The sequence below is a fragment of the Laetiporus sulphureus genome (assembly GCF_001632365.1).
Source record: "Laetiporus sulphureus 93-53 unplaced genomic scaffold LAESUscaffold_3, whole genome shotgun sequence".
NCBI lineage: Eukaryota > Fungi > Basidiomycota > Agaricomycetes > Polyporales > Laetiporaceae > Laetiporus > Laetiporus sulphureus.
The window spans coordinates 1-24,077 of NW_024468512.1; the positions used below are offsets into that span (position 1 = coordinate 1).

At 52.8% G+C, this 24,077-nt stretch overlaps 9 protein-coding genes across 9 annotated transcripts; 6 read left to right on the forward strand and 3 right to left on the reverse strand.

The window, feature by feature from the left end:
• Positions 1 to 310: 310 nt before the first annotated feature.
• On the reverse strand, positions 311 to 2,006 carry LAESUDRAFT_720279 (adenylate kinase). The gene is made up of 4 exons (XM_040907784.1): positions 1,770 to 2,006; positions 1,503 to 1,710; positions 746 to 931; positions 311 to 687 (listed from the first exon to the last, which is right to left on the reverse strand). Exons 1-4 carry the CDS (start codon positions 1,924 to 1,926, stop codon positions 462 to 464), a joined length of 777 nt encoding a protein of 258 aa, XP_040768840.1. The 5' UTR covers positions 1,927 to 2,006; the 3' UTR covers positions 311 to 461.
• Positions 2,007 to 2,560: 554 nt separating this feature from the next.
• Positions 2,561 to 4,309, reverse strand: LAESUDRAFT_720281 (dolichyl-diphosphooligosaccharide-protein glycosyltransferase). Its single transcript, XM_040907785.1, has 6 exons — positions 4,135 to 4,309; positions 3,969 to 4,079; positions 3,405 to 3,918; positions 3,206 to 3,353; positions 2,933 to 3,150; positions 2,561 to 2,871 (listed from the first exon to the last, which is right to left on the reverse strand). The coding sequence occupies exons 1-6, from the start codon at positions 4,280 to 4,282 to the stop codon at positions 2,664 to 2,666; spliced, it is 1,347 nt and encodes a 448-aa protein (XP_040768841.1). The 5' UTR covers positions 4,283 to 4,309; the 3' UTR covers positions 2,561 to 2,663.
• Positions 4,310 to 5,986: 1,677 nt separating this feature from the next.
• LAESUDRAFT_720282 (V0/A0 complex, 116-kDa subunit of ATPase) lies at positions 5,987 to 9,434 on the forward strand. Its single transcript, XM_040907786.1, has 12 exons — positions 5,987 to 6,089; positions 6,141 to 6,241; positions 6,302 to 6,628; positions 6,682 to 6,800; positions 6,856 to 7,372; positions 7,424 to 7,711; positions 7,769 to 7,788; positions 7,838 to 8,099; positions 8,154 to 8,627; positions 8,681 to 8,938; positions 9,016 to 9,093; positions 9,170 to 9,434. Exons 1-12 carry the CDS (start codon positions 6,062 to 6,064, stop codon positions 9,209 to 9,211), a joined length of 2,514 nt encoding a protein of 837 aa, XP_040768842.1. The 5' UTR covers positions 5,987 to 6,061; the 3' UTR covers positions 9,212 to 9,434.
• An 82-nt stretch (positions 9,435 to 9,516) lies between these two features.
• On the forward strand, positions 9,517 to 13,145 carry LAESUDRAFT_251050 (uncharacterized protein). The gene is made up of 4 exons (XM_040901747.1): positions 9,517 to 9,618; positions 9,674 to 9,769; positions 9,833 to 10,704; positions 10,762 to 13,145. The coding sequence occupies exons 3-4, from the start codon at positions 9,842 to 9,844 to the stop codon at positions 13,076 to 13,078; spliced, it is 3,180 nt and encodes a 1,059-aa protein (XP_040768843.1). The 5' UTR covers positions 9,517 to 9,618; positions 9,674 to 9,769; positions 9,833 to 9,841; the 3' UTR covers positions 13,079 to 13,145.
• Positions 13,146 to 13,275: 130 nt separating this feature from the next.
• On the forward strand, positions 13,276 to 15,432 carry LAESUDRAFT_720283 (uncharacterized protein). The gene is made up of 12 exons (XM_040907787.1): positions 13,276 to 13,817; positions 13,874 to 13,899; positions 13,964 to 13,976; positions 14,034 to 14,058; positions 14,120 to 14,141; positions 14,196 to 14,234; positions 14,301 to 14,493; positions 14,563 to 14,644; positions 14,699 to 14,750; positions 14,805 to 14,882; positions 14,952 to 15,028; positions 15,088 to 15,432. The coding sequence occupies exons 1-12, from the start codon at positions 13,672 to 13,674 to the stop codon at positions 15,217 to 15,219; spliced, it is 885 nt and encodes a 294-aa protein (XP_040768844.1). The 5' UTR covers positions 13,276 to 13,671; the 3' UTR covers positions 15,220 to 15,432.
• A 302-nt stretch (positions 15,433 to 15,734) lies between these two features.
• On the reverse strand, positions 15,735 to 16,199 carry LAESUDRAFT_630791 (uncharacterized protein; the record flags this gene model as incomplete). The annotated part of the gene is made up of 2 exons (XM_040903389.1): positions 15,735 to 15,966; positions 16,033 to 16,199. Coding segments are annotated over 2 exons (399 nt in total), but the record flags the coding sequence as incomplete, so codon positions are not given.
• A 389-nt stretch (positions 16,200 to 16,588) lies between these two features.
• On the forward strand, positions 16,589 to 17,316 carry LAESUDRAFT_252607 (uncharacterized protein). Its single transcript, XM_040901748.1, has 3 exons — positions 16,589 to 16,706; positions 16,757 to 16,949; positions 17,066 to 17,316. Exons 1-3 carry the CDS (start codon positions 16,677 to 16,679, stop codon positions 17,227 to 17,229), a joined length of 387 nt encoding a protein of 128 aa, XP_040768846.1. The 5' UTR covers positions 16,589 to 16,676; the 3' UTR covers positions 17,230 to 17,316.
• A 3,048-nt stretch (positions 17,317 to 20,364) lies between these two features.
• LAESUDRAFT_809112 (peptide chain release factor eRF/aRF subunit 1) lies at positions 20,365 to 22,496 on the forward strand. The gene is made up of 6 exons (XM_040914119.1): positions 20,365 to 20,563; positions 20,620 to 20,659; positions 20,713 to 20,951; positions 21,005 to 21,437; positions 21,493 to 21,709; positions 21,763 to 22,496. Exons 1-6 carry the CDS (start codon positions 20,484 to 20,486, stop codon positions 22,068 to 22,070), a joined length of 1,317 nt encoding a protein of 438 aa, XP_040768847.1. The 5' UTR covers positions 20,365 to 20,483; the 3' UTR covers positions 22,071 to 22,496.
• A 441-nt stretch (positions 22,497 to 22,937) lies between these two features.
• On the forward strand, positions 22,938 to 23,947 carry LAESUDRAFT_754794 (thioredoxin-like protein; the record flags this gene model as incomplete). Its single annotated transcript, XM_040911940.1, has 4 exons — positions 22,938 to 22,969; positions 23,046 to 23,396; positions 23,457 to 23,659; positions 23,718 to 23,947. 4 exons carry the CDS (start codon positions 22,938 to 22,940, stop codon positions 23,945 to 23,947), a joined length of 816 nt encoding a protein of 271 aa, XP_040768848.1.
• Positions 23,948 to 24,077: the final 130 nt, after the last annotated feature.

Sequence of the window (24,077 nt, forward strand, 5' to 3'; positions counted from 1 at the left end):
TCTTCTTCGACCTTGCCAAACGCCTGGGAAAGCGACTCCTCTTGCCAGACCTCGAATATATTCAGTACTCAGTAGCCAAAGACGCCACCGGCGGAGCGACATGAAACAATCAAACATGTCAATCATCTGGCCAGCAACAAGGACAACCCTGGAGAACCATACGCGCTAGCAGTATTAGTATTCCCCGGTGTTCACTTAATTCATCGCGGATGGACACATGCTCTTACAATTTTGCAGGAGTTATGCACCAGCTATAGATGCACCAGGCTGTGCTCGCAGCATGCGGCGGACAATAATTCCGAATAACGTCTGCCGGTCGATGGAAAGAAGGTAGTGGAGTCGCGATGCTTCAATGTGGTCATTCCTACAGCAAGATTAGATAGCAGGCGTCAAAGCAATCAATGCCAATGTGCACATGCGACGCATACTGGTGTACAGATGAAGCTCGCAGTGTCTATCGTCTATTGCTGCTTCGCGAATACTCTACGGAGGTTGTCCCAGACAAGTGCCGGGGACTGTGCTGCGTCAATCGGTCGCCACAGACCCTTGGCCTTGTAGTACTCCACCACAGGCCCAGTCTGTGTGTGGAACACGGCCAGACGCTTGCGCAGAGCCTCCACGTTGTCGTCTGAACGCTGCACGAGCGGTTCGCCCGTGACATCATCCACGAAGGGCTTCTTTGGAGGGCTGTTACGCAAAAGAGTGTCCAGTTCATGCAAATGTTTGCAAAGACGGCGGCACTTACTTGAACTCCTTGTGGTACGTGCGGCCGCTAGCAGGGTGGATCAGACGCCCGGTGATACGGGAATTCAGTAGCTGATCGTCATACACGAGTTCCACGACAGAGTCGAGCTTTTCTTTGCGCGCCTGGAGCATGGAGTTGAGTTTCTCGGCTTGGGGGACTGTTCGCGGAAATCCGTCCAGGACGAAGCTGCAAGAGAAATGCAACAATGAGCAAAATTTGACTGTCAGAACGGGTGGAACCAAAGACTGCCCCGACACGAAGCACATGGAAAAGAAGTCGGTTGGCAGGGATTGATCTTGCCACAACAAAACAGTAGAAGTCGACCCAGTGAGCTCGAAGAACTCCGGTTTGGCCCCGTAACACAAGTTCGCTAAGCTCGTGAAGAGGACGCGCTATCCGCGTACCCTTCCCTCCCTTGCCGCGTTCGATGTTCCGAAACACGTATGCTCGGGTGGATATCCTGAAGCCTCACTCGCGCATTTTTACAATAGAAGAGGCTCTCGTTCAAGACGTGGCTTGCCGGGGGATTTCTCGCATATTGCGAGAGAATCGTTTCGTTTCCATGTTCGGAGGCAACACACAGCTCCGCCATCCAAGCGCCGACTTCTACTGCTTTGCACCTCATTCGATCAGCCTGGCGAGGCCACTTCTATACTGTTTCTGTCGCCCTTGACATCAACAGCAGCAAGATATGGGCGCCACGATGCGCAAGGCTTGGTAGAATCGATAGGCAACATACATTCAGTGAAGTACTCACCCGTTCTTACACTCCTGATTGTGCTCTAGCTGGTCTTTGATCATGCCGACCATGATGTCATCGCTCACGAGGCCTCCCGCATCCATGATTTTCTTCGCCTCCACGCCGAGCTTCGTCTTCTTCGTGACCTGTTCGCGGAGCATGTCGCCCGTCGCGAGGTGGCACACGCAGAACTCCTCACGAATCCGCGGCGCCTGTGTACCCTTCCCTACGCGTCACAACCGCCAGCTCAGCCTCCGCCGCAGACTACGAGCACCGCACACGCACCTGCGCCCGGCGGACCCATGAGGATTGTGCGCAACTGATGCGCTGGCGTCTTATGTGACGCGACTGCTTTCTTCGCTTTCGCCTCCAAGGCCTCGATCTTCGCGTTCAACTGCGATACAAGTGTCTTGAGGTACTCGAGTTCGTCTGAGGCGGCCATTGCGACGTGGAAAAGAGATGAACGAAAGACGGAGAAACGAGTACGGCCGAACGAGCGAACGTGCGGATGGCAGGCTCGCGCGGCCGGTGGGGATTTCTCTCGGCAATTCGCGTGGGCATAGGACGGAGTCGCCGATCCCCCCGCGCCTGCGATGGCACGCGTCGTGATTGGCTGGCCACGTGGAACCCACTACGCACTTCGCCGCCAAAACCGGAAATGTTTGCAAAATGGTTCAATATTCGAAAGATGTTGCATTCCGAGGACGCTACACCGCAGGTGATTGCGGTGTCCCCACGACTGCCCAAACTGATACACGGAGTGGGAACTTGACCTAGCATGCGTAAGGATTGTTTACCACAGGATCATCATGACATACTCTCGGAAAGAGTTCCTTCAGATTGATACAAAATTCAAACTCGGAGATTAGGTACAAAAAAGGAGGGATGGAACTGTGGATTTCCGGGTGGTCCTGAAGCTCGAACTCACTTTCGGATCCATCTGGTACTACGCACAGCCGTACATCGGTTGTTCTGCGTCAATGTACGTTATCACGTCAACTGATATGACCGAGCAGTAAAAGACTGGCTGTGTTTAGGGAGTCTTGGGAGTGGTGATGCTCAGTTGAACACTCATGGGATGGTCATCACGGGAGGCAGACCCGGCAAGCTTCGCACAACATACCACAGCATGTATTACATCCAACCAGCAGGGCACGGGTATCATACATTAACTACCATCTACTCCGATTTGGAGCTTTTCGCCTTCTTACCAGGCTGAGGCTCGACGCTGTCCCCCGCCAGCCACAGCGCGCAAAACAGAACAAACGCGACGCTCGTACTGATCGCGCCGGCGTAGTAGGGCCACGCTGGGCTAAGGAAGCGCGGATACTCATCATGCCGCGGTGGCACGACAGGTACGACTGTCGTGCTCTGCAGGTAGGACCAGCTGTAGTGAAAGGTGTCAGCTACGTCCCTGATGTCCAGATTATGTAATGATCGGCATTTACCCTCTGCGCTTGTAGTCGACGACGAATTTGAACACGCCATGCCTGTCAGGGACACGGAATGTAACAGAATAATTTCCTGCCTCGCCGGCGACTGGCGGTAGGATTGTGCGAATGTGCGGGTCAAGCATCGTAAACTCGAGTTGCATATCATTTATGCCGGAGTACGGTTCCCACGTCGACGTTTGCGGGTTGAATTTGGATATGTGCATTGTATATGTCTGAGCGAGTATTCATGAAGAGTACACAACTAAACGAGAGATACACCCGACGTACGACATGGTTGTTGATGGTGTACTGGCTTGCTGATTCAGTCTCATTGACACGATGGTGAGTGACGCTGTCGATTCTCAGCATATTTGTTTCCTGGAAAGTCCATGCGGCAATGTCTGCAGCAAACTGTGCATTTCCTGGATGCACACCCCTACATGTGTACTAATGAGCAGGTAATATGCAGTGCGACGAAAGTACTTACCCTGGTAGTTCTCTCTTGAAAAATTCATCGTTGAAGAGATCCACGCTCCCTACCCAAGTTGCTCTGCCTCCCCCAAGGGTCTGGAAGCCAGCGACAAGTCCCAATGAGCTCCCCGCCCAGAGACCCTCGCCGCCCTTCTCTGACGCATCAACGAGCGCGTCGGCGCCGGAATCGCTGTCAGAATCCGCAGCAAAGCTCTCGACAGGAGCATTGAGTATCGGTACAATATGCGGATTGCTCCCGAACGCGAAGGGAACGCCGGAGAACCATACTGGCGGGATGTTTGGCGAGAGGACAGCGTGTGACGCCGGCACGTTAACAGGGATTACAGTGGCGGGCGTGTCTCTCTCGGGAAAATGAGATATGAGAGGTGTGCCTGGAGGAGGAAGAATGAGGGAGAACTCGGCCGCGAGGGATGTCAATGGTGTCTGTTTTGTCCCGACGGCTATGAGGAGGTTCGTATTTTTAGAGAGGAGATCCACGAGGGACTGTGGTGTAATGTCCGAGGCAAAGTCTACCGGGAAGATGTCAGGGCTGTGTTGCAAAACGGAGATAACGGCTTACTCTTGGAGTCCGGCGCGAACAGGATGACATGCGAGAAGTTCGGATGGTCATCTGCAATCACTGCAGGTTGCACATCCTTCGGCGCACGGAAGGTGAGTTCAAATCCACGTTCTATAAATCCCATGTCAATCCCTACTTGCACCTCCCAAAATACGCGGCCACGCACCTTCCAAACCATCGAAGAACGTCGAGAAGTTGGCCCGCTTTAGCCCCGGGTCGAGCACGACGAGCACGGAATCACCGGTGCTCGACCTGGCAAGTACAGAATGCGCGAGATACGCTAACGAAAGAAGCAGGGGCCATAGCGAGAGCATGGCAGCAGGACGCAAAGTCGCATGCGCAGCTGCTCGAGTTGGGATACCGTGATGTCGACGTGGTCGACGCGTAGCGCTGCTTACGTAAGGTGCTAGACTACGCTTCACTGAAGTTCTTGAAACGGACTCACATTTGCCTTGCTTTTCAGCTCCGTCCCTTGGTTCCGCGAAGAAGAGTTTTAGCTAGTCGGCGCATGTGTCAAGCTTTATTTAGCGACCTTCTCTTTGACCGTCAAACCCGACGAACCCTCGCGGCTATGCCAGTGAGCCAAGAGTCATTCAATGCTCACGGTGTCCGAAGCTCAGCTGGAACGTGTATTTTCCGATCGGTATATGTGAATACTGTGCCTGTCGTATGCTTTTAATACGCCTGAACGGCCATGGTGACTGCTCGAGAAAACTCGCGGAATGTGCACCGAATTATAAACGGGAGCGCTCCGGTATGTTCGATGTATCCAATATATCACCACAAATTGTGCTCCGTGTGCCCGAATTTTTCTGTATTCTGCCGGCTAGATTGCTGTCCTTGGGGCCGGAGAGGGGGGGACTAGTGTGCTGCCCGCCGCTCACGCACCTATCTCCAATGAACCAATCCAGTACTAGTCGGCAGCTTCGCGATCTATATATTATTCTACTCTGTTATGAGCGCATATAACCTTCTCCACTTGGTGCGCTACCCCATCGTTCGTGCATCCGATGCAGTTTCCTTTGAACCTACAAATGACAGATAAAGGGTGCGATTTTGGTCTATAAATGGTGAGCACATTGACGGCTGAAATATTCAATCAGTACGTTTTGTTTCCTGGAGAAATCACAAACCTCAATACCTGCAAAGTCGGCATGATGATACCACTGGATCGCTTGATGCAATTTTACTGCTCACAGTATTATAGACTCATGAAGCCCGCTGAGAGGGATGCGGCGTATCAAGGTCTGTGTCTTTCACCGATGCCCTGTTCCTGGCGAGAAGTGACTAATGCCCCAGATTACTGATCCCGCCTAACCTTTCTTCTTTCCAATATGTTGACCTCGCAGTGCCTTTCCTTATGCTATCATTAGAAGCACGTTTTCGACCTACGGGATTAATGATGCTCTCACAACCGAAGCGCGGTCATATACGCTGCTGACATTACGACCTGGAAATTTCTTGGTATCTGTTGCTGGGCTCTTTGGGTTGTCAGGGGGTGATCTAACTTGACGGTTAGCAAGGCGAAACCTCGATAGTGTTCGACAATCAGGTGAAGGGAGGCACTCTCATTGCAATCGCTCAGCGAGCGATGCGCATTCTGACATCCACCCTTCCTACATGAGGATGTTGTAAAGTCAATTGTACTAAGACCCCCTTTTTACTCTGTAATGCTATAAAGTCCCATCACCATTGATGCTAATTTGATACATTGTTAGGCATTGCATGTTCGATGCGTACGTAATTGTGGTTCATTGCATTATTACAGCTCATTATTATACATCTCTTGAGTCCATCATCATGGCGGGAGCGCTAGAAGCTTCAATCAGGCTCAACAGACATTGCATACTCTTTCACACTCGGCTTAGTGCAGCCTGCCCGAACTCACGGCACATGAGAGGCGAGCCACACGGTGAGAAAGGATGGTACCCCGATCGGAAAGTAGTTTAGAATCTCCGCCACACACGCACAAGTATAATTCGCACTCCGCAAATGCTCGGATCACCGACACGCAAGGACCCGACCGAACGAACTCAAGCTGTGCGTTAGACTGAACTAATTTGCTCAATACGTGCTGGGTATCGAGCAAGATAATGGCGGATGACTATCCATCTCCGTTTCGTGAGTGGCAACCGCTCCTAACGCTCTATGCTTTCTGATCATGTCCTTCAGGCTCGGAGCAGATGAGCCTGGTACAGCTCATCGTGCCGACCGAGGTTGCTCATGATACAATCGCTGAACTTGGCGAGCTGGGGAACGTACAGTTCAAAGACGTGAGTGTGCCTCCCAGTTAGTCTGCCAAGTTCTATCACCTGAAGTACCCGCTCTTGCAGTTGAACCCTGACGTCAACCCATTCCAACGCTCGTTCGTGGGTGAGATTCGCCGGGTGGATGAGATGGCCCGTCGTGTGCGCTTCTTCACGGCGCAGATAGAAAAGGAGAAGGACACGGTGCCCGTGCGCCCATTGTATGACTCCGCGCCGTTGCTCACCGTCGGGCCGCGGGTTGCGCAAACGATGGACGAGCTGGACACGAAGCTGAAGGAACACGAGGTCAGGCTAATACAGATGAATGACAGCTATCAGTTGCTGTGTGAGCGGATGAAGGAGCACGAGGAGGCTCGGCATGTGCTGCGAGAGACGGCGGTGTTTTTCGAGAGGGTGAGTAAGAAAGCGGGAGAGTGTCGACCTTTGATAGCTGAATGATAGGATAGGCGGCGTCCGGCTACCAGCCGGAGATCAGAGCATCGTTCGACGACAGTTCCGCACCTCTGCTACAGCATGATGATCAAGAGCAGCAGTTGACCTCTAGCGGTGTCCAATTCGACCTCGAGTACGTGCCCTATTCTACGTCAGAGGGGTCTCCTTTTACTCAATTGTGAGCTCAGGTTTGTTGCTGGCACCATCGAGCGCTCCCGTCTGCCGACGTTCGAGCGGGTGCTTTGGCGAGTGCTCCGTGGCAACCTCTACATGAACCACACCGACATCGCTGAGCCATTTATCGACCCCGCCACAGGCGCGGAAACACGCAAGAACGTCTTCATCATCTTCGCACACGGCGACACGCTACTTGCCAAGATCCGAAAGGTCGCGGAGAGCATGGGCGCGACCATCTACCCTATCGATCCAAACGCGGACAAGCGTGCGCAGTCGATGCGCGAGGTGACCGCGCGCCTCGAAGACCTCCAGACCGTGCTCTATAACACGCGCCTGAATCGTCGCACGGAGCTGATCACGATCGGGGAGAGTCTGGAGAGCTGGGTTGATGTGGTTAGGAAGGAGAAGGCGATATATGAAACGTTGAACTTGTTGAATTATGACGTGAACAGGAAGACGCTTATTGCGGAGGGGTGGTGCCCAACGAGGGACATCTCAATGATTCAACTTGCACTCAGGCATGCAACGGTGTGTCTCTTTCCTCTGTGCTTATATTCTTGCTCATCTTTCTGACTTTAGGAGGAATCTGGTACGAACGTCCCTCCTATCCTGCACGAACTCAGAACGAACAAGACGCCACCGACTTTTATTCGTACGAACAAGTTCACAGAAGGGTTCCAGACGATCATGGACGCATACGGTATTGCCTCCTATCAGGAGGTCAATCCCGGTCTGTTCGCGGTCATCACATTCCCCTTCATCTTCGCGGTCATGTTCGGTGATATCGGTCATGGATTCATCACGTTCGTCTCTGCGCTCGTGATGATACTCATGGAGCGTCGGATGGCGAAAGCTGAACTAGGAGAGGTACGTCGTTTTGCGAGAGATAACAGTTGTTATGTTATGCTCATCAATACGTCGTAGATCACTGGGATGTTCTTCTTGTGAGTTTTCCCGGATAGTTCGACAGGGCTGATGCTAAGATGACTACAGCGGCCGGTACATCATCCTGCTTATGGGTCTTTTCTCGATGTACACCGGGTTTCTGTACAACGATATCTTCTCGAAGTCGCTGCACGTCTTCCGTTCAGGATGGTCTTGGCCGGAGCAGGCGGTCAATGGCTCGTTCATTGCATTTCAGAATGGCCACACGTACCCCATTGGTATCGATCCGACATGGCATGGGGCTGATAATGCTCTGTTGTTCCTCAACTCGTACAAGATGAAGATGTCCATCGTGCTCGGTGTCATTCACGTAAGGCACTGCGTCATTCCGCTTCTCATTTTCTCGCTGATTACGATCCCTCAGATGACGTTTGCGTTGTGCCTGCAAGTTCCAAATCACATCCGCTTCAACCGTCGCGCGGATATCTGGACGAATTTCCTTCCATCGATGTTGTTCCTGCAATCTATCTTCGGTTATTTGGTCATCTGTATCATCTACAAGTGGACAGTGGACTGGGGAACATCACCAACGGGTCCACCCTCTCTCCTGAACATGCTCATCTCTATGTTCTTGTCGCCTGGAACGGTTGACCCAAGCACTCAGCTGTATAGAGGCCAGGCAACTATTCAGGTCATCCTGCTCCTAATTGCGTTTATTTGTGTGCCGTGGCTACTTATCGCGAAACCCTATCTAATGTGGAAGGCGACGAAGAATATCCAGGGTCAAGGATATCGTGGGCTTGGAACAGAGGATGCTCCGAGACATACGGCCGATACGGACCTTGAAGGTGAAGAAGAAGGCAATGGCGTGGCCATCGCCGAATCGATAAATGAGGAGGTGCGTTGACGTTTACTTGACACCACATGACAACTGACACCTGCGGTGCACAGGAACATCATGATTTCGGCGAGGTGGTGATCCATCAAGTCATTCACACGATCGAATTCTGTCTTGGGTGCATTTCGCACACTGCCTCATACCTGCGTCTGTGGGCGCTCTCGCTCGCGCATGCCCAGCTTTCCGAGGTATTGTGGACTATGACGCTGGAGGGTGTTCTGGGCATGTCGGGCCTGTTCGGGGTCGTGGCCATCGCGCTTATGGGCGCTCTCTGGCTCTCACTGACTGTGTTCATTCTGTGTATCATGGAGGTACGTCGGGAGATCCGTGCACTCCGCAGATAAGAGTAAGGTTTTGCGATGCTCATTCCGATCACTCTTTCTTGTAGGGGCTGTCTGCGTTCCTGCACGCACTGCGTCTTCACTGGGTGGAGGCAAACAGCAAGCATTATGAAGCGGGTGGATATGTACGTAGCGTCGCTTATCCTGGCCCATCCTTGGGCACGCTGGAAGCATGCTGACCATTTCCTATGCCCTTGACAGCAATTTGCGCCACTGAGTTTCGCCAGATTAGGTGAAGAGTGAGAAGGAGGGGGCAGTGCGGGGAGAAGTCAGAGATGGAAGTAGCTCTTCCTGTGTAGCTCCGACAATCGGAGGTGCCTGTGTACCGCGATGCTTTGTCGCCTGTGCAGCGTTGTGGGGTAATGTACTGCATTGCTACCCCAGATGCGCTGGTTGGACGGATGGCTGGGTGATTGGTAACAAATTTGTAACTATTGGCGACAATTGGCAACAATCGTTGATCGCTAAATCGGAGCTTACAAGGCGTTGGCGGTGTCTAGCGCCGGCTCGTCGTGGCCTGGGGCGCTTCACGTGGCCTCGGCGTGAGTTTTTCGGACTCCGCCCGCGCGCGAGGAGTATATATAAGCGACAGCTGATCTCGCAAACTCTATCCCCACTCTCAGCTTTTTCCTCTTTCTTTTTCTATAGAGGTGAGTGCTCCTTGCTGCTGCGTCCGTCAACTGCGTCGCTGACCATTCTACGCAGGCCCCGGCCAAGCTAGAATAGAGTGTTTCTTACTCCTTGTCGGCCTTTTCGCGAATCACCGCATTTTCAAGCATTACAATCGTCTCATCACTAGAGGTGTGTACCCCAAGATCGACCCATTGCAAGAGGACAGGTCTAATGATCCAACCGGTCATGCAGATTAACGAAATGCCAGCTATTACTGCTACCGCTCCTGCTACGCCCGCACCTGCTTCGCTCAAGGCCGTTGTCGCGCCCGTTGACGGACAGTTCAATGTCACCGGCCTCTTCGTCGCTGATAAAGCCAGTCGCGCATCTGCAGCAGCGACTCTCGTCGCTCTCGCTCAAAAGGATGGCCCTAACGCCCTCCAGTCCATCGGCTTTACTGATGCCACCGTCAAGGCATTGGGTGACAAGAAGTCGCCTGCAGCCCGCGAGGGCGCTGCGAGCGCTGTCGCAGCGCTTGCCAGTTCGGACGCAGTCAAGGCCCTCGAGCCCCTTTTCATCGATTCCGGTCTCTATGCTGCACTCCTCGAGTCTTTCGCTGACAAGATGCCCGCTGTGCGGACAGCTGCCATCGAGGCGGTCCGGGCATACGTTGCACACATGAACCCATGGGCGACCGCACTTATGATCCCCGCCCTTCTTCACGAGATCAAGACGGCCGGCAAATGGCAGGTCAAGACCGGCTCTTTGACGGTCCTCAACCAGCTCGTCACCAGCGCGCCCCTGCAGACTGCCCGTCTCACCCCCGAGATTGTCCCTGTCCTCTCTGAGGCGATCTGGGACACCAAGGCCGACGTGAAGAAGGCCGCGCGTGATTCGCTCGAAAAGGCTACGGCTCTCATATCTAACAAGGACATAGAACGCTTTATTCCTGCTCTAATCAAGGCTCTGATTAACCCCGTCGAGGAAGTTCCTAATACCATTTCTCTACTCTCGGCTACCACATTCGTTTCGGAAGTAGACTCCGCGACGCTTTCGCTCATGGTTCCCTTGCTGTCGCGTGGTTTGAATGAGAAGCCTACTGCTACCAAGCGTAAGGTCGCTGTGTAAGTTTTCGATTTCTGGATATCTCTCGGAGACCTTTGCTTACTCATCCTCCGCAGAATTGTTGACAACATGGCCAAGCTTGTCGACTCTGCTGTTACCGTCCGTCCCTTCATTCCTAAACTGCTCCCTGGTCTTCTCAAGGTTGAGACCACCATTGGTGACCCGGAGGCTCGCAGCGTCGTCGGCCGTGCTATTGCTACTCTTCGTCAGGTTGGTGAGGTCCCGCACGGTGACGGATCCGACTTGCCTCCTCTCAAGAAGGCAGACGAGAAGAACCTCGCGCACACGCTCGTCGCCCTCTACAAGAAGGCGGACGCCAGCCATGTTCCTTCTCCCGGTTCTGTGGATATTATGTACGCTGGAAACCTCGCCGCCAACCTCGTGAATGCCAAGAACTTTGACGTCTCCGAGTGGCAGTCTTTGGCGCCTTACCTCGCCTTCGCCGTGTCGACGCCTGAGCCCATCCCCATCATCAACGAGTGGGTTGTCAAGTCGGCGTCGCAGGAGGAAGAGGAAGGTGAAGTTCCTGAGGATGAGGAAGAGGGCGAGGATCTGTGCAACTGCCAGTTCTCCTTGGCTTACGGTGCTAAGATCCTGCTCAATACCGCCACCCTCCGTCTCAAGCGTGGCCACCGCTATGGTCTCTGCGGTCGCAACGGTACCGGAAAGTCAACCCTCATGCGCGCTATCACCAACGGCCAGGTTGAGGGTTTCCCTTCACCGGACGAGGTTCGCACCTTCTACGTCGAGCACGACATTGACGGCAGCGAGGCCGACACCTCTGTCCTCGACTTTATCCTCGCCGACAAGCGAATCGAGGGCACGAAGGAGGAGGTCGTCGAGACTCTTGCTTCCGTGGGTTTCAGCGACGAGAGGCAGAAGCAGGCGATCGGCAGTCTGTCTGGTGGTTGGAAGATGAAGCTCGCCCTTGCCCGTGCCATGTTGTTCAAGGCTGACATTCTCCTTTTGGACGAGCCGACTAACCATCTGGACGTCGTCAACGTTGCATGGTTGGAGAGCTACCTCACCGGCCTAACGGGCTGCACCTCCATCATCGTCTCGCACGATTCTGGGTTCCTCAACAACACGATCACCGACGTCCTTCACCTGAACCGCTTCAAGCTCAGGAGGTACAAGGGTAACCTTGAGGCTTTCATGAAGCAGGTTCCTGAGGCGCGTTCCTACTACACGCTTGAGGCGCAGGAGGACTATCAGTTCAAGCTGCCCGACCCTCCTCTGCTCGAGGGTGTCAAGACGAAGGAGAAGAGTTTGCTCAAGATGCGCAAGGTCGGCTACCAATACCCGACTCAGCCTGTCCAGCAGCTCTACGACATCACGCTCCAAGTCTCGCTTTCGTCGCGTGTCGCTGTCCTCGGTCCCAATGGCTCTGGCAAGTCGACCCTTGTCAAGCTCCTCATCGGCGACCTCGAGCCCAACAGGGGTGGTGAGATCTGGAAGCACCCGAACTTGGTCATCGGTTACGTGGCGCAGCATGCGTTCCACCACATCGATAGTCACCTCGACAAGACCCCACTCGAGTACATGCTTTGGCGTTACCAGACCGGCGAGGACCTGGAGGAGATGATGAAAGCGAACCGTCAGATCTCCGAGGAGGAGGCGCAGAAGATGAAGGACGGCAGTATCGTCGTCGTCGAGGGTCAGAAGCGCACCATCGACGAGATCGTCGGCCGTAAGAAGCTCAAGCAGTCGTACGAGTACGATGTTTCGTTCAAGGGCCTCAGTTCGTCGGAGAACATTTGGCTGCCGCGTGACGACTTGATCAAGCGTGGTTACGAGAAGAAGGTGCTTGAGGTCGACACCCGTGAGGCGCAGCGCCTCGGTCTCCTCCGCCCTCTCGTTCGTCGCGAGATTGAGAAGCACTTTGCTGACTTCGGTCTTGAGCCAGAGTTCGTCTCGCACAACTCGATGCGCGGTCTCTCCGGTGGTCAGAAGGTCAAGGTCGTCCTTGGTGCTGCGACGTGGCGTCGCCCTCACATCATCTGCTTGGATGAGCCGACGAACTACCTCGACCGTGAATCGCTCGCTGCGCTCATCAAGGCGCTCAAGGAATTCGAGGGTGGTGTGCTCGTTATCACGCACAACCGCGACTTCTCCGAGTCGCTGTGCCAGGAGGTGTGGGCGATGCGCGACGGCCACCTGGAGGCGTCGGGTCACAACTGGGTGGAAGGTCAGGGCGCTGGGCCTCGTATCGACAAGAATAACGGCGAGGATGAGGATCAATATGATGCGATGGGCAACAAGATTGAGAACAAGAAGGCGAAGAAGATCACGTCTGCAGAGGCACGGAAGCTCAAGAAGGAGCGCATGGCGCGGAAAAAGCGGGGCGAAGATGTCACCGACGACGAGCTGTGATTATTTTTCTCGACGTCGGTTGTGTCTGTTTTCCTGTCCTCTTTGCTGTGTGTTCTCTATTCCGGACGTCTCTAGGTTATGTACCGCTGCATTGTCTTGTACCTTGTACCCTAGCATTAATTCTATCGTTTATGTCATGTTCGAGTTTGCATATAAGTCAGTTCAAGTTTCGAGCATCGTTGTGGGTCGCCAACTGCATCCCAGCTCACAGCGGCGGCCAACGCGACCTTTTGGGTCGCCTGTCGTCCAGGTTGAACATGATCACTCACTTCACGTTGCATGATGTCGCTCCATGCTATGTACCCTACTCTGCGACACCTTTCCATATTCAACTTTTTGCCTTGGCGCCATCTGCGCAGCGTAGCCACACAGCATCTGCGCTTCACGGTGTGAACTTCTCAGCCGACAATCTGCTGCTGCGCTTTGCAAGGCTAAGGGTACAAGACCGTACAATAAGAGTCTATTCTCTTGTCTTCTACTGTCGCCTGCTCTGCGCTCGGAAATCTCTGCAACTTGCAAGTGGCCCTGTTGACCGGGGTTATCGGAGGACTATACCAGAATTCTTGAAGCGTGACGGATAACGACCTCTCACGATGCCTTACGTCCCTGAGAATGCGTTCGCGAATCATACGCTCTACTTGCTTGCGCGCGATGCGAAAAGCGACTTGACGCCCAACGCTACGCAACGGACGACGCTGATCGTTGCTGCGTGCTATATAATTGCGATCGCGATCCTATGGTGCGTTACAGTGTCAACAGATGTGCTGGATGGGCGTAGTTGATTGAGTTTTGTAGGCATCTGCCATATTTGAATGTTATCAGTGAGTGTTCTGGCTGTTGCAATTTCTGGAAGGTTGTGCTGATGGTGGCTGTCTTGCGCGATAGTCTATCCGTTCAAGTGAGTGCTCACTGCTTCATGAGGATTCCGAGGAGTGGTGCTGAAGCAATGCATTAGGCTACTAACTGTTGGGTTCCATGAGGTGCGCAGTACGTGAAAACAAATTGATATCGTCCTGCTGAAGAGCATGCTCCATGATGTAGATGAGCCATGCCTTCGTGGGCGGTAGGTCATAGTTTATAATATATCACTGGAACGCCGCCACTAATCATTCTGCAGTGCTTACGTGCGCTCATATACATTCAATTGAGCTCGATCGTGAGCACTTGCATCAATAATTCCGTCTATGGTGTTTCAGATGTATCTGATCTCGTACGCATATAGCGGATGAAGGCGGCGCAACACGCATGTCCGGAGGGATACCCTGGCTGACCCTCCCTGCGGGGTACCTCGGCTCGTCCTTCATTGGCGCAGCCCTTATCGCATGCGGGTTCGACACGGATGCGAGCAAAGTCGCATCGATAGTTCTCGCTGCATTCTTCCTCTTCACACTCTGGTGGGCGCGGAGAGATTGGTTGTAAGTGACATTCGATGGCCGTAAAGGAATAATCGGTGCAATAGGTGGCTGATTGTATGATCTACTCAGAACGTGGGTCCTTATTCTGGGGATGTCCGGCCTTGTCATCATGTTCTGGTTTGTGGATAATGCCACCGCACTGCGGTATTTCGTAAGTACACTGCATCAACGCATTTAGGGCCGAGATACGATTTGTGCTATCTAGATACTATTCATAGGCGTCATGTCCTGCTTATATGTCCTGTGGGACATCGTAGGTGAGGCTGGACCGACCCATATACTCGATCTGCCTGACAATACTACCATCGCAGACGATACAATTTCACGAAAAGTGAACGGATCCGATGCTTCGTCGTTCGCTGATATCTGTGGCTGCTGCCCCTCCCAAGGTACGGTTTCGTCACTTATTCGGTCTACTTTCTGTCCCAAGTCAATGCTGACAATGCGGGGATATATAGTGTGGGGCGTCGTCTGGCTCTTCGTAGCCTTTGCTTTCTTCGCCGCTGGTATCATTGTTGGCATTGCGGCGTTCAAAGTGACGTGCTTTCCCAATTACCGCTGCGGCCAACGCTAACGCCTGTTATTGCCCTACAGGAAACTGCAGCTGAGCAGGCGGAAGCGTCAGATCATTTTCTCCCTACGGGCACGTCCAACGCAGCGCTCGGGTCCTCCGTGTCATCGCTCGTATTAGTGATGTCCGTTTTGTCGACCTGGCTCCTTCTATAATGCCTCCGAATGGCGTTGATATATCAATCACCATCTCTCGGACGTTGATTTCTCGGGTGATGCAACGTTCGCGACGAATTGGTGATGGTCACTCACGAGGGAACAGTGTATCGCCTCATGTACGTTTCGTGTTATTTATATGGCCGTTATATATACCAAGTATTGTACAGCTGCAGTGCTCGTCTTATGATGTTTTGTCTTTTTCGATGACAGAACCTAGAAGTGTGATTCGATTGAGAGGGAAGATAGAATTTTCCAGCTCGAGACAGGATAGTATAGAAAAATGTGTGTGAGATTATACGCACCAAGTGAACACATCAGGTTTCTCAATATCATCGGTACTATGGACGTTCCTTCTTGCTTGTTGCAGCAGTTCGTTCCGGCGCACCCTCCCTTCCCTTGCCCTTAGTGCGAGCAGTTTTCCCCAAGGAAGACTTTCCACTGGCCGCAGCGATAGTATTCGTTGGACGCCTCCTTTTGCCCTTCGGTTTCCCCGGCCCCATCGGCTCGTCCACGCCATCTCCCACAATAATCACGACGCTCACGGAGGACTTCCCTCTTGACCGATATGTGATGTCTTCGTCCTCATCCTCTGGGATCACCTCGTCATCCACTTCGACCGTGCCCGTGAACACTTCGGTGCGGACTTCATCTTGGGGGAACGGGAGAATCTCGGGTATGGAGAGTGCGAGCTGCATGAGGTGGGGAATGGCCGCGCCCATGGCGCTGAGGTGCAGTGTCCGATAACTACAGCATCATGCAGCAGGCTGTATGAGCGTCAGGACTGAGGGGAGAATGCATGCATTCACGCACCCATCTTTCATGAACACATCTTTACAGCGTCTCAGGTATGCACCTAGAGGCGTTTTACGCGTGATGCATATGTTGTTCTTGCCCTCCGTGTGCGCCGAGCGCGGTCCCGTAGCGGACACAGATGTAGGTACCGTTGGAAAGGGACGAGGAGGGAGGAGTTTTCGGATGGTATGAGCTGGCTTTGACGGACCTGCATGGGGGTTTGTCGGTTGCACTGAAGCCGGAGGTGCAGCAAGGGTCTTCGTTCCTGTCTGTGGTACACTTTGCGCGGTCTCCGCATCGTGGTCCGTCATCGTGGCCACAATTTTTGTGCTCGTCCTGCCAGAAAGTAAGTTGCACAACGTAGTGTCCTCGATGTACATGTGGCACCTTGGTGGCACCATGCACCCAACACGCATACAGATACAAACATCGCTCCCTGCCTCCTGCTTTACAACATCGCTGAGCCATCTACTGAAACATCCACACACCACCAGTCGCCTCAGTCTTCAACTATGCCTGATACCGAGCTGTCCTACGTGATCATTTTCCGAGACGGTACTGTCAGTGACGTCTGCACGCTTGAAGAAGTTGACAGTTCGTGGAGTTTTTCAAATGTCCGTCGCAAGATCTACGAGGAGGAGCATCTGTGGGACCTTCACAGCATGGTCCCCAGCGATATAGACATGTACACTGTGAGTTGCCCTCTCATCGTCGCAACGGTGCCACTCTGACCGAGCATCAGCCTGGCCAACTGACGTTGGAAGATGTTACACATGATGACATGTCCCTTCATGTCAAGACGGCTATCGAGGGTTTGAAGCCCATTTACGCGCTTGATAAAGTCAGCGACATCTTTAAACAACCGATCCCGGATGATAAGTTGGTTCGTCTTGTGTTCGTGGCACGTCGTCCTCAGCTCGTGGCACATCCCCCAGGTGAGCCACCATTCAGATGATTTCACGTCGTCAGGCTTGACCATCGCATCTTTGGTGGTGTCTGCTGCTACTCTCCCTGGAATATTGTTCTCAAACATTCTGCTATGACCATGCAGGTGCCAATCGCAGCGAGCTCGGTCAACAAATTGTCATCGCCGACCCCATTGACCAATATAGCATAAGCTTCATTGAAGCAGGTGCCCAAGGAACATTTACCGCCGGAGACATGGGTTCAAATAAAATATGCTACTGGCAGACGGCCCTTCCCCACTTCGTCTAGGAACTCAAAGCGTGGTTGAGCACAGACAGACGGATCACTACTATTGTTCAAAGCTCATCAACTGGGGCTCCAGTGGTGACGCTTGCGACATCATTGGCTAATGATACCCATTCCAATGATCATCCAGAGCACGCCTTCGCCGAACTGTGCGAATTGGGTCACCTGCTGCAGGTTGTGTTCAACAGTGATTCACCGTGGCAACAAGGGAGATTCAGCGAATTTGATGCGAATGGAACGATCTTCTATCAATTTGCGCATTACCTATATGCCTTGCTCCCTGAAAAGGTTTCTTGCAAATTGTAAGCGTCAAAGTACCTGTATTTCTGCCGAAAACTAAGCTCATTTGCATTTGTGGCAGCGGCACCGAAAGCTGGCCTCTCACGCTGGTAGTGAAAGTCGGAAACATGCACTACTCGTATAAACCCAAGAGTGATTTCTCCGTATGGACGCGTAGTAATTTACCTCGTCTCATAGTGGAGGTCAACTCGAAGGGACAAGACGATCGTGTTCGCATGCTTCTTCAGGGAGCGAGTGCTGTTCGTTTCGCAAACCGAATTTTGGACGACAAAGCAGAGGAGTCCCTGAAGAGCAGATTTATATTGATGGCCATTTATTTCACTGGGAAAGGTCTCGCAGAACGCTATTTCCTGTTTCAAGTCAAGGATTCATCAGAAGTACGTGAGCGAATCTTTATCTCAGTAAACCCAAAGCCTGAGTCGCTGCGCTTTTTTAGGTTTATTATGTGGAGGACTCGTTTAACATGTTGAACGAAGTTGAAAGGCTTCAATTTGTATCCGAACTGTATAATCTGGCATCTTACCTGGAGGTAGAAGACGACGACAAATTCGCAGGCGTGACATCCAAGGTCGAAGATCTCAACACCAGCATTCGAAATAAGAAATGGCCGCGGTTCAATTTGAAGAAAAGCACCAGGCGCACTCGCACTGATGGGATGGAAGGGCGATCTGACAATGGCCAAGATGGTAATGGCAGTGATGAAGACGACGAGTTCGAAGCAGAAGGATATGAGTTGGTACCTGATCATTTTGAGTGTGGAGGCACATGGGAACTGTTGTACAAGGTTTGAGTGACAGGGAACTGAATGCTTTAAGAGCTCATGCTGACAAACATCTTGCAGCTACCACCTCACATACGTACTGTACGTCGTGTAGGAGACTCCAGCGGGGCGGAATTCATCGCAAAACGAATCAGCGGCAAATCGAACGAGCTGAAGATCCTCGAGTTTCTCCGCACGATAAAGCCGCCATCGGAGCACGTCATCACTTTACTCAAAACAATTAGAACAAGTTTGGGGAAGTACCTCATATTTCCGAAGAGGTGCTCCATCGACGAGCAACTCGAATTTTCCGCTGACGGCGGTGTACTTCGTGGCAGGTTCGTTCAGCTCAGCCACGAGCTAGCCAAAGGGCTAGCATTCCTTCACGAGCATGGAGTAGCCCACCTGGACATCAAGCCCACGAATCTTGTCTGCACCAACAGCTTCTGCCTGCAGATCATTGACTTTGATATCGCCGTCCGAGTCAAGGATGCGGACCAAGAGATCGACAAGTACTGTGGCAGTCACGGATGGATGGCGCCGGAAATCGGGGGGAAGAACGGTCCGCGAACCAACGTACAGTTCCATCAGGGCTGACAGGTGGTCTTGCGGTCATGTTTTCTACCTCTTTGCCGAGAGAATTAGGAGGAATGGGGACGAGGATGAAGGCCTCATGGCCTTTGCGACACGGCTGATGGATAAGAATCCGCGGCGTCGACCGTCATTGCTTGAGTGGTCCGAACCGTCCAATGCGCCGCCATCGAGCAGTGGAAACGGGTCGAAAAAGGACGAGGAAGAGAGACCCGAAGCTCGGAAGAGAAACGCTGCGGAGGCCATTGGCGAATCGACGAATCCGGAGAAGAGACGCAAGATCGATTGAGAACAAGTGTGCTCAATCGATGGTGTATAGGCAAACATTGATGCCGCCCTACCCATATTGACTTACAGCTGAGGCTTGCTAGTGTCTTCTTGTCATTGTCACGCTTTGTAAAGGAAAGGAAAGGCTCGACCTGTTCAATTCTTTGGGGAACATGGCTACAGGACGAGGACCACACCCAACTGCCCGCTCCGGGCGCAGTTCAATTAGTTGCAGTGCGAGAGCCTAGCGCTGGCAAGGACCGCGATGTCTCATCTGTGCTTTGATTGAGGTTGAACTGCGGAATTGGACAGGCGAGCAGATATGTTGCATCAAAGACGAGGTAAAATATATATCAGGCATTCGTCAATCATCAAACAGAACCTCCATCAATAGCCTAGATGCTTTGCCCTGTTCGTATGCCACAATTAACTTCTACGTGCCAATTCAGAGGCGTCAGTGTGGTTGCGTACCAGCAATCCAATACGACTCCGGCTTTGCCAAATATGACACCAAGCTTGCGACGACATGAGGCTCGCCCACACGGAGATTCGGTGTGCCGGGTAACTAGAGGTATTCGCTCGTCGGAGTGGAGAGGGCGACGCGGCGAAAAGGGAGGACTGGCATGGTCAGGTAGCAGGCTGCTATCATGAATTGTGTAACTCGTTAAGGCTGCTTAGGTTTTTTACATGCCCGTGTTCTCATGACATTGTGTGTGCACAGATAATCCTGTTGAGATCTGCACACCATGTAGTGCCCGAACCTTCGCTAATTCATGTCGGTAATCGCAATCTTTGCCCGGAAATCACATCCACACTGTTATTGTTCCAATGGCACCCAATTGAGCTTCGCCAGACAGTGTTAAGGTTGGGACGCACACGCCGCCGCGCTAATGCTGGCAATCAGAGGTGATGATATCACATTTGGGCTTTCGCCGCGCGGCTTTCAAGATGGCTTTCGTCTGGACTGTCGCGATGCCCGAGGGTGTGCGGAGTTTCCTTGACCAGACGCATAAATACTTACACAGGAGAAACTATACTCACAAGCAATAATGTGCTTCATCCTTCAAACGAACTGAGGTTGAAACGGACCGGCCCAATTCGAGCGACAATTCAATAATCATTACTACATATTGACCGATAAGCGGCCTTAGTCATTAGTCAGCTGGGTTATCGACACAATACAAATGCAAGACACCTTATCGGTAACTTGCGGTGCGCCATCTTGATCCTGGTAAAATTTGGGCGCGTTCCCCCTTCGTCCTCCTGTCCCTCCGCCCTCCACCGCCTGGTGTTGTAACATACCCCCCTCGAGAACACAACCCGTCGGCCCCCACCAAAAATGAGTCAAGATGCTGCAGAGCAGAATATTCAGATGTGGAAGGTCAAGAAGCTCATCAAGAGCCTTGACGCTGCCCGGGGGTGTGTGCTTTGCAGCGCATTGATTCACTGGGATGAGATACTGATCGCGTATGCAGAGCGGGCACTTCCATGATCAGTCTCATCATCCCACCAAAAGTGCGTTGGGTCCTGTGTATTACATGTCCGATCTTCTGACAATCTGGTTGCAGGATCAAATCTCTCGTGTGTCCGCCATGTTGACGCAGGAATATGGTACCGCATCCAACATCAAGTCTCGCGTGAATCGACTTTCTGTCCTGGCGGCCATCACAAGTACTCAGCAGCGTCTCAAGCTTTACAATCGCGTTCCACCCAACGGTCTTGTGCTTTTCGTCGGCACGATCCTGACCGATGAGGGCAAGGAAAAGAAGGTGTCTTTCGACTTTGAACCACATAAACCGATCAACACGTATGTCGCCCACATATGCTGCCTCCTAATGTCTCACACGGACACTTTTCCAGGTCCTTGTATCTGTGCGACAACAAATTCCATACCGAGGCGCTCCAGGAACTGCTGGAATCTGATTCCAAATTTGGTTTCATCGTGATGGACGGAAATGGCACGTTGTTCGGCACGGTTGCGGGCAATACACGCGAGGTCATCCACAAGTTCACCGTCGACCTGCCGAAGAAGCACGGCCGTGGTGGTCAGTCCGCACTGCGTTTCGCACGTCTGCGTGACGAGAAGCGCCACAACTATGTCCGCAAAGTCTCCGAGTTGGCGGTGCAGCACTTCATCACGAACGACAAAGTCAATGTCACGGGCCTGGTACTCGCTGGTAGTGCAGACTTCAAGACGGAGCTGAGCCAGAGTGACATGTTCGACCCGCGATTAGCGGCCAAGGTCATCAAGGTCGTGGATGTCAGCTATGGTGGAGAGAATGGTTTCAACCAGGTACGTCTCACATGCCTTATTCAATAACGCCTGGGTTAATGACCACGATATGCAGGCTATCGAACTAGCAGCAGAGTCGCTTGCCAACGTGAAGTTCGTGCAAGAGAAGAAACTGATCCAGAGGTACTTTGACGAAATCAGCCAAGACACGGGCAAGTACTGTTTCGGTGTCGATGATACGTTGAAGGCATTGGAGCTGGGTGCTGTGGAGACGCTGATTGTCTGGGAGAACCTCGACATCACTCGCTATGTGCTTCGAAATGCTGCCAGTGGTATGTCTTTTTCCGCATATCGCACCTACTTCGCTGCTTACCAATACAATCAGAGGAGATCATCATCCACGTGAACAAGGAGCAGGAGAAGGATCGCGAAAAGTTCATTGACAAGTCTACAGGCGCCGAGATGGAGCAGGTCTGCGAGCCGCAATCTCTGCTTGAGTGGTTCGCAGAGAAGTACAAGGAGTTCGGCGCGAATCTTGAGTTCGTAACAAACCGCTCGCAGGAGGGTGCGCAGTTTGTCAAGGGTTTCGGTGGGATCGGCGGGCTGCTGCGGTACAAGGTGGACTTCAACACGCTGGGCAGCGTGGATGATGACGGCGAAGACGAGTTCCTCAGCGACGAGGAGGATTTCTGACTTGAGTGGCGGCTCCGCAAAGGAGCCCCATCTGGCTGGGGCACGCCGGGTGGGGCGGGGTGCCGGGGTGAGCGCGAAGGGGTGAGGACGCGGTTTCATGCGCTGTGTGGAGATGCGAGTCTTGGGTGCAAGTGGGGGAGTGATGCGGGTTGCGGGGTGGCTGCATTCGACAATGGAGGTGCGCTGTCATGTCACAGATACGGATCGGCGAAGAAGCAGAACGTCGAGCACGGGCCTTACCACGGCAGAGGCTTGGTTGTACCTAAGATATGAAAAGAAGTTTATTTCAAGAGGTACGCTTGCGGTCGCCCTTCGCATTCATTTCCACATCGCTGACTCGCACAGCGTGCTAGGTCTTGCCATTGCTGCACGCTACAAAGCTTGACCTCACGATTGTGGTTGCTCTTGCAGCGTTGCATGATGATCACCTATGTATTAGTTCATCGCTGGTAGCTTAGATACCTTCTTTTCAATTGCTCTTCGTGTAAAGTACGTTCGTCTTGCGACAATGCATGGATTGTGTATGATGTGATGTTATGCACGATGCCATCGCCATCGCCGAGACAATTTTGCGATGCTTTCATATCACAGTATATGTTCGCTTCATAGAACGCGCAATTGTGGCTGCGGTAAATCCGACGTTCTCGAGCTTGGAAGGCGGAGCGGCCGAGGCCGCCCCACCAGACTTAACCGTCGCAGTCCTCTCTGATTATCCACACCACGGCCACACTGGCCTCCCACTGACCGTATCGCAGCAAGACCGACGTACGTGTGCTGTTGTTTCTCGTGCTCATATACTCCACAATGCTTAACTGACGAGGTTGTTAGGGACAAGTAGATCCTGTGCTAGCTTTAGCTCTTACAACCATGGCCCTGAATCCAAACGAAGACACAGAATTGTGAGCCAGTGATCCGTCACATTTGCCTCTTCCCATACATCCTCCCACCTCCCTTACCACTCCCACCATATGCTAGCAACGACGCTCTCCGAAAGCACGGCATCCTTCCTCCGAAACCCCCTACGCCTCGCACCCCGTCGCCGCCGCCCGCGCCGACGCTCGAAGAGTCCCTCGAGGGCCTCTCGCCGGAGGATCTCCGCGCGCTCAGCGAGGATGCTGTAGACGACGAATCTGAGAGAATTGTCGAGCGCTATCGCAGGAAACGGCTAGCGGAGCTCAAGAAGAGGGAGAAAGCGCGTTTTGGCAGGGTGTATCCCATTGGAAGGGAGCAGTACACTGACGAAGTAACGGAAGCGAGCAAGGAGCAGGAGGAAGGCAAACCGGAGGGACATGGCACGGGTGTCGTGTGCTTTTTGTACAAGGATGGGTGAGTGGTTACTGTGCCTCTCTGCCGATTGCATGCATTCTTACTGCTGCCATCCGCTAGTATTCCTCGCAGCGATCGCGCCTTCGAACACATCCGCACGTTGGCTGCGCGGTACCCCAACACGAAATTCGTCTCTATTGTCGGCGAGAAGTGTATACCAAATTTGCCCGAGGAGCGTATCCCGATGTTCATCATATATCGCAACGGCGAAGTCATCAATCAGCTCGCATCCTGGGGTGCGGATCGGGAGAAAAGCATTGAAGGTAAATGGCCGGACTATAAACATCTATCGCTCGCTAACGTGCTTTTGAACTGGCGCAGAATTGGAAGCAATTTTGACTCTCGCTGGCGCAGTCGTACCGGAACTGCATCCCCAGCGCAGTGACAGAGAAAATGACCGCTCCGACTCAGACCGGGACTCCGAAGATGAAGCTTCTGATGATGAGCCCTCCTCACGCATGCGCTCCGCCGGCACGCACACCAATCGCAGTACCGGGAAGAATATAAGGACCCCAGCTAAGGATGATTCGGATTCGGATTTTGATCTATGAGCATAGGTTAGTGTAACTCGACGAAAGTATGGTTGTATGATATGCGTTGAACCTACCTCATTGCACGGACTAATGCCACTATCATCTGATTTCACTCGCCAAAAGGCGTGTCGATACTCTAATGCCCAAT